We start from the raw sequence: 8,392 nt of genomic DNA, 5'->3' as shown, positions 1-8,392 counted from the left end.
TTTCCTGCTGCATGCCAACCTGTACAGCAGCATCCTCTTCCTCACCGCTATCAGCGTTGACCGGTACATGCTCATAAAACACCCCTTCAGGGACCACATGCTACAGAAGAGGAGAACAGCTGTTATGGTGTCCGTTGCCATATGGATTGGGGTGATCCTGGAGCTGCTGCCACTGGTGCATTTCCTGGAGCCTCTAACACCCACCAATGATTACAAGTGTCTTGATTATGCCAGCTCTGGAAACCCTGCGACAAACCTCATCTATAGCATGTTCCTGACTGTCTTTGGTTTCCTCATCCCTCTCTTGATCATGTGCTGCTTCTACGTGAAGATGGTTCGTTTTCTTAAAAACAGGAGAGAGCAACTCAGTTCTGCCGTGACCCTCGAGAAGCCCCTTACTCTGGTGATCCTCACCGTGGTTATCTTCTCCCTTCTCTTCACTCCCTACCACGTCATGCGCAACATCCGGCTCGCATCCCGCATACCGGCCTTGAACGTCTCTGAGTGCACACAGGGAATCATCAGCACCATTTACGTCATCACGAGACCCTTTGCCTTTCTAAATAGTGCCATTAATCCTGTTTTTTATTTCCTAATGGGTGACCACTTCAGAGAGATGCTGATGGCCAAAACAAGACAGCTCTTGGGCCGGCTGACAACCACTGGGAAGTGAATGAGTAAGGAGACCCCTTGTAGTGGGAGAGGTCTGGGAGGAAACTCTCTTAGGGAAAGCATTCAGCAATGTGCCATTTTTTTAGATAACTTTATTTATGCAATAGAATAGGTATGAGCTGATTGTGTTCCTCTAAATGCACCTGTTACCTTATTGTATGGGAGACCTTCTGCTGAGCTGCCTCTGGGAGGGATGCTGGCTCCCAGCAGGACAGCGGGACCCTGCTCTCGGAGTGTGACGTCCCACAGCCCATTGATACTGCAATCGGAAGACCATCAAGCCAGCTCTCAGAGGGAAAATGCACTGCTCTCAGACAGCTGCTTTGTGAGCCGTAACGTGGGCTTGGGCTGTGCAAAAATGTGCTTTGTACATCACCAGGACAGCCAGGCACGCTCACATGGCTCTCACAGCCACCTATCAGAGTATGGAGCTACCTGTTTTTAATACAAGTGCCAGTGGAATCTATAGCCTGAAGCAGAATTTGGACCTCAGAGTTCAAACTTCATTAGCAGTTCTACTAATGAACCAGGAGCTAATGAGGAGCCAGTCCCTGCCTGATCCCTGCAGGATCAATCAGCAGCACAAGTTACTCTCCAATGGACTGACCCGGCTTCAAATAGACAGGGGAAGGATCGATGGAGGAATGAGCTCATATGAGCTTGGGCTGGACCAGGAGCTGCTGGGAGGGGGTGTGGGCAGGGTGTGGGCAGCCCCTTCCCCTGCCTGCACCCCTGCAGGCACCGAGGGGCCCCGGGCCTGCCCAGGGACTCACTGCTCCCTAGCACACAGAACGGGAACCCATCCAGTCTCACCCAGGTCAGCCTGGGTTCTGCTCTCTGGTGTGTCAGTCACTTGCAATGTGCTTCGCTGTGCTGGTGGCACCAGCCCCAGGATAATAAACTGCTTTAAAAAGTAGAAAAAGTCTCCTCTGTGTTGTTTTACTTTATTTGCTGATCTCTGGAGTGTCCATGAAACCTCAACACCTGCCTTGGTCCATGTCACACGGTCCTGTGCCTTGACACAGCCTTGTCACAGTGTTATCAAAGCAGGGTCTGGTTCCCAGTCCCACACAGCAGCAGCCCTTCTGTGCCTGCTTGGGAGGTGACCCTGTGCTCTTTGCAGAAATGTGGAAGAAACTTACCTGCTTTGGATTTTTTAGCACAGAAACAGCCATGTAGAAGCTCAAGTTGCTTTGCCAATTTAGATTTCCTCCTCGAGGCTGGGTTTGCTGGAAGAGGAGGCACTGCCAGCCCAGCAGCATCCGGGTGTCACTGCCCGTGTCTTGCCTGGGTCCTGCCCCACTGTCCTGCCCAACAAATACAGTCCAAGCCCCGAGGCAGGGCTGGAGCCACGGGCACACTGGGTGCCACTGCCCTCTCCAGAGAGGTGTCTGTACAGCACGTGGCATCCTGTGCCCATGTATCGGTGGCCCGAGTTAATTTCTTTTAGTAAACAATGTGTAGTGACAGTTTTTATGGATTAATATGCTCAACTATTTGTTTTGCTGTGTCCACTGAGGTGAGTAGGGGCATCTGCTCCTCCTAAGTGACTGAGTCACTCTGGGTTCCTGCTTGTGTACACACTGGCACGGCATTTGCCCACGGGTAATCATCAGCCTCAAATACGCGCTCTTTCTGTCAATATATACCATGGATCCATCATCAGAAAGGTGCAAAGGCAGAGCTAGTGCCTGTGTCTTGGGATCCCAGTGCTGAACAGAGCTCCCAGCATCCTATCACCTGGTTTCATCACAGTGATGCTGGTTTTGCCCAGCACGTGCCTGGTCGCCTGTGACCTGCACTGGTCACGGCAGGTTCTCTCCAGCTGGGGAGCTCCAGACACAGCCCAGGCACCTCAAAGGGATTCAAAGACCTGCTGGGCTCTGGTCCATTCCCCCTTCTGAGACAACCCTGGTTTGTACCTTTGGTTAGTGGCAGTCTCTAAAGTCTCCATGACTTCCCTTTCCCTAAACTAATGAGTGAAAGTTCTGATCTTTACACAGTTTACTGTGGTGCTGCTGGTCTTGCAATTAAAAATGTGATAAAATAGAATAAAAACCACTACATTCAACATATTCAACAATGACATACATGTTCCTCTCTGCTTAATTCTTCTGCTCCTGAATAGTGCATGGACAAATTAAAATTAATAAAGCTCCAAAGCACTACCTGGTTAAACTGAGCTGGGCTAAGCAGGGCTAAGGTGGGTGCAGGTGTGGGTATGAGCAATGGGGTTGTGGGTTGTGGGTGCAGGTTCACCCCAGGCAGAGCCACACTTGGGCGGCAGGGACCGGCATTAGTACAGCTGGACACGGGCTTTGGGCTTTGGTTCTGATCCAGACAGTGGAGTTTTTTGTTTAATTTTGTTTTGTCTTCCCTTATTTTGGGTGTGGACTGAAAATGCCTCCAGAATAGGAATTCAGCTGTGAGTCAGCCTGAAAGCAGTCCAAGTATGTTTTAGTGGCGGTAAGTGACCTAAAAATAACTGTTCCTGGGCAGAGCAGCGTGGGCAGGGCGAGGGGCTGCGGGGCCGGCCGTGGCTCTGCCCGGCCCAGCTCAGCGTTCCCAGGCCCGCAGCCGCTTTCCTGGGCAAACACAGGGCCAAGACACTGGCTACACTGTCACCTCTTCATGTGCATGACGTGGCAGCTGGACAGGGAGAGCTGCTCTCCAGCAGATCCTGCTTGGATGGGACGGAGCTGCAGGAACCTGTCTTTGGAGGGAATTCACAACCAGCTCCACACCCACGAGACAGCACATGGATCTACTTCTTATTCATTCCAAACCCAACCAAACCTCAGATCCTCTGCAGCTTGGAATGTGTCAAACATCCTACAATGTTTTTCCTGACATTTAGAGGGAATTTCCAGGGTTTGCCTTTGTTCCCATCACCTGCCGCCCTGCCACTGCCCAGGCAGTGCTGCTCTGGGCTCAGGTGCCTCTGCTCCTTGCCCCCAGTTCTCTGCAGTGCTCTGTGCCACAGCAGCTCCTGCTCTGCATTATTTTAACAATGATTTATGGGAACATGTCTCCAGAAGAACAAGACTGCCCACAGGCTGCCACAGGGGCCGTGGATTCAGCACTGTGCTGTGGGGAGGGGTGGCTGCCTGTCCAGCCCTGGACATCTGCAAGGAGCTGACGGCCTCTGCATCGATTCCCACCAGGGTGTCCTGACCATGCCACTGCCACACGGCGATTCAGCATTTAACTGCTCATGTTGACAGTAATGAAGTTACTAATTCAGCTGACTTCTGCTTGCTTTCAATTTGGTTTTCACTTTCTAAAAATATTTAAGCTAAAAATAATCTTCCTAGAGCCCAGGAGGAACTTTACCCTCTGGGCAGTCTATATGTCAGCCCAACGCTCTCCTTTGCCCAGTGAGGTGTGCTCACCCCAGCAGCACCTGAGGTGTGCAGCAACACACTTACAAACACCTACAGCTTTACATGTTTGTTCAAAGCAGCTTTTGGATCAGCAGCATCAGGGTCTGAGCTGAGCACACAAACACCTGGGGGCAGAGGTCTGCAGGGATCTGATGTCAGGGCAAGGTGCCTGTAAGACTCATCTTCCTTTCAGTCTTCTGTGTCTTATCGAGATTTTGGCCCACATAAGTGAAGTGGAACATTTAACTGCTGCTTTGTTCATTCTTGCACTCTTGCCTCATTTCCTGACACAGCCACATAAGAGTCACAGGATGGAAGGTCTCACAAATAACCACCCAGATGAAATAATTAAATTATTTGATAAATAAAGCAATCCAGCAGCTTGCCTGCTGCCTTTTGAAATAAATCCTGTGCTCTCGGCTGCTCCAAGGCTTGGTCTTAGGAATTCTTTTTCCTTCCCAGAGACCTGCTCTGTTTGGTGAATGCCGCTCAGGAACAGACACAGCCCACTTGCTGCTGGCCCAATTCCTTCTTTCTGATGGGAGAGGTGGGGACTGAGCCAGGCACAGCCCAGCTTTCCAAACACCCCGGGGGAAATTCACTGAGGGAGCTGTTAAGCCAGGCAGCCAGGTGATGCAGTGCTGGGCAGGGGCTGGGCAGGGGCTGGGCAGTGTCCCCTGCCCAGGTGAGGGGCTGGAGCAGCGGGCAGTGCTGACGAGCCAGACGAGGGAACGGATCCCACCTGGCCCAGGAGCTCCATCAGACAGGATGTGGGGCCCAAAGGGGTTAAATCGGAACCGTGGGGCTGCTTCCCTGCCTGCACAAGGATCCTGCGCTCCCTGCCCGCTGTGGTGGTGGGGGCCACAGGTGCACGAGGAAGGAGCAGGCTGAACAGGTAAGAATGAGGTGGCAGTTCTTAAAGGTCTCTTTTATAACTAAGTAAGTTACAGCAGAAGAAATTACTGCTGAATGTGGCATTTCTCGGGAAAGCCTGGCTCAGTGATCTGCTGGAGAGAGAGCTTGTATGTGCACTGTGGTGTTAGGCTGTGGTGGGACAGTCAGATGGAATCAGGAGTTACTGTAGAGAAATAAAGTGACCCAGTTTGGTTTATCTAGCAACGGAAATGTGTGTTCAGCGTTCATGCAGCAACATGAGGGGAAACTGGTCTGTGCTAAGGCAGGAAGGTGGTGAAATGTGGCACATGGAAGCAGGGCCTGTGGCTTCTGCAGTTGTAGTAACTGAGAGGCAATGTACAAAAATCTAATCCCTAGATCTGGATTACAAGTAAAACTACTCAGAAGTATGCCCTGTAAATGGAAGGACAAGGAGCAGCTGTAAGCCAAGGCACCAGCCTGGAGCTGCCTCCCAGGCTCTGCAGGGACACACGGCACTTCTGTCTTCGGCTGATCTGGCAAATGGCTTGGGATGTGTGAATCATTCCATGGGCTCCCTCCATCCTTGGGATGGTAGTTTTAAAAGTAATTGGGACTTTCTCTTTTTTTCTTTAAACAAACAGTCCCTGTGTCTCCTTTCCCCTGGTGAGCCTATGGAGAGTCTCCAAACAAACATGACTTAACCTGGTGGACCCTGGGCCGCTCACATCTGCTTTGTTGTTGAACAGCTCCTGGCGCTTGAGGGGTTTTCCATTCTCCTAACGAAACACAGCTCCTGGGATGCCTGGTTGTGTTTCCCTGGCAGGTTTACAAGCGGAAATCCTCCTCCTGCAGGAGCACAATGGCTGGGGGCTCTCCAGGGTGAGCAGCAGCCAGGGAAAACAAAAATCATCGTGTTAGAGCACATTTCTACAGAGGCCTGAATTTAAAAACTCATGTATGAGGTTCAACTGCCATAATTTTATATCTAGCAATATATTTTTGACTGGAGAGGAAGTACTTTATCATCCTAATGATTATTTTTCTTTATGGTATATGGCAACATTCTAGTTTCTTTGTATTTTGACCCAGTATTTTTGCAGGGATTGCTTTAGCTATTGACCACCCTAAGAAATGCTGCCTTATCTGAGGTTTGTGTCTATAGTTCTGTACAGAGAAATAAGCTTTCCCTGATCTGGGAGCAATTTATTTTCAGTGCCCATTTGGCTTTCAGGGTGTTTTTTCTTATTTCCTTTTAATTAGTTGTTGTGCATTTCAGAGCACTTGTTACAAAACGGTGGTGCTTCATGCTGCTCATTTTGCTTCACGTAGAGAAGTGTCACAAGATGCTTTAGATGGCTTGATTTGCATAAAATCCCTCTGAACTCGGGGTTTGGTTGTGTTTCAGGAGGAGTGCTGTGACCTCCAAGTGTCTGTACCAGCCTCATCCTTGCCTTCCCCCAGGACCAGTGCACGTCCTTCATCCTCATCCTGTGCATGGAGCTGGAGTTGATGAGCAGATGCTCTCTCCTCTGCTTTGATTTCTTTTCTTTCCTAGAAGGATTTCAGTAGTAACCTCAAAGGATTCCAAAATGACTTTTCCTGTTCCCATCAGAGATTAATTCAGTCTTTGTTTTCTCCTGCCTGCAACACCTTTGGGCAGAGAGTTTGGTATAACTTGGCAAGGGAAGAAATAAAATCAGAATTGACCTTGTAATAAAATAAATAGAGAGGGATGAATGTTTAGTTACACTTATCCTGTTCTCATTAGCAGTTCCTCTGCTTACTGTGACACACAAGGTTCCAAGGGGTTTGGTGTGACTTTTGCTATATTTATGAAAGCAGCTTTTCCAGACCTGCTGCCTGTGCGAGGAAGAATATGCCTGCTTACCTCCCAAAATGCTTTTCAGACCACTCTGTATAGCACCCAGTATAGCTTTACACAGATAAACATAGTTAAATGCTTCCTCTTAGCTACTTGTAGTGGCTTGACACTACTTTATTCCTATATTGAATTATATCAGAAAAATCAGTTTTTCTTAAAGCTGCTGCCTGTCATTACAGTGATTCAGCCTGTTGTACTGACAGCATTTAACATAAGTTTCTCCAACAGTATTTCTTAGTATGACAGGCTTGATTTTGATTCCTTGGGCTCCTTAAATCTTATTTTAAAGATGGTTTCTGCTTCATGCCTGTAACATACAGACTGTAAACCTGTTCAATGGACTCACTGTCTGGATGTGCCACTTCTTATTTGTTTTTCTCGCCTTCTGTAATAGTATCTTCCATATCTTTCTTTATATCCTTTTCAAAAGCACAAGATACAAAGTATGCCCTTTTTAGTAAAAAAAAACCAATTAAAATATGAGCTAATGATTAGTTACCTGCAATCTGATTTTTACGACATGTAGCTATAGTCACCACTTAATTAGAAGGAGTACAACTTTAAATACTGAGTTAGAGAATCCAGATGGTGTTTGCAGAATGAGCTGATCATTAACCCTGGCTCTGGGGATGCTGCCCTCCATCCCAGTATGCCCATTGCACCAACTGGTCTGTACTGGGCAAGCACTGCTCTGGTTTTCTGTCCACGGCACGGCAGGTTGTGGAAGGGCTGTGCCCCACTGGAATACAGCCAGGAGCCTGGACACTGACAAACGGGATGGATGTTCTATGAACAGCTGTGTCATAGAAAAGCAGATCATGGAAGTTCTTGGTTGGTGTCAGAGTGAAGTGGGTGGTGTGTTCCGTCTGCCCTCTGTCTGTCTGTGGGGTCTGTGCTCGTCACCATGCTTTGGTTAACTGGGGGTCCATCATTCTGTTTGCAGTTCTTGAGCAATGTGCGATTACAGAAAAAAAACCCTGAAATCGTCTTTTTTTGACATGGCCGTGATGAGAGCAAGACAGAAACAACACTTTTGTTGTCTTTCTATATTTTTATTCTGATTGTTTTACTTTGGGCAGGACAGGATGGGGCTGGCGCATCCAGATGAGGGCTGTCAGCCAGAGAAGTTGTTCCAGTGAAGTAATGTGGCCTCTCACATGCTGTGAACCCAATACCTACCCCAAAATACTTTATCTGTGTTGGCTAATTCCTCAGGCTGCGAAAACATGTGCTATAAAATGCTTGTTTGGAGGGTGTCTCATAGCAGACGATGTATCTGAAAGTCGGTCTCAACTAGACCCGTGTGAATTAGCAGTGTTTTCTGAAGAAATTGAGGACTGTGGTTTCCTGAAGAGACAGAAATATTGATTTGAGTGTTTGCAAGGCTGGAGGAAACCTTTTGGCATCGCTTCAATGAAGTGACAAAAAGACAGTGCCCTCTCCCAGACAGGGACATGAAGGGTCTTGGCTGTCCCACACCACCTGAGCACCCCCTTTCTCCCCCGCATGGCCCGAGCCGCCATCCCGCCGGGTTGGCTGCGCTACGTCCCGTCACAGAGCCACCGGCGGCTCTGTTTCC

At 48.9% G+C, this 8,392-nt stretch overlaps 1 protein-coding gene across 1 annotated transcript in view; it reads left to right on the top strand.

Annotated features, from left to right (window-relative positions):
• Window positions 1–1,559, top strand: part of SUCNR1 (succinate receptor 1) — a 1,943-nt gene extending 384 nt beyond the window's left edge. The window contains exon 2 of the mRNA XM_017734421.1: window positions 2–1,559. Within this exon, the coding sequence (XP_017589910.1) occupies window positions 2–673 (672 nt within the window). The 3' untranslated portion in view covers window positions 674–1,559. The remainder of the gene's footprint in view (window position 1) is intronic.
• Window positions 1,560–8,392: the final 6,833 nt, after the last annotated feature.

The sequence above is a fragment of the Corvus brachyrhynchos genome, unplaced genomic scaffold, assembly GCF_000691975.1.
Source record: "Corvus brachyrhynchos isolate BGI_N302 unplaced genomic scaffold, ASM69197v1 scaffold544, whole genome shotgun sequence".
Taxonomy (NCBI): domain Eukaryota; kingdom Metazoa; phylum Chordata; class Aves; order Passeriformes; family Corvidae; genus Corvus; species Corvus brachyrhynchos.
This window is presented reverse-complemented; position numbering and strand designations above follow the sequence as displayed.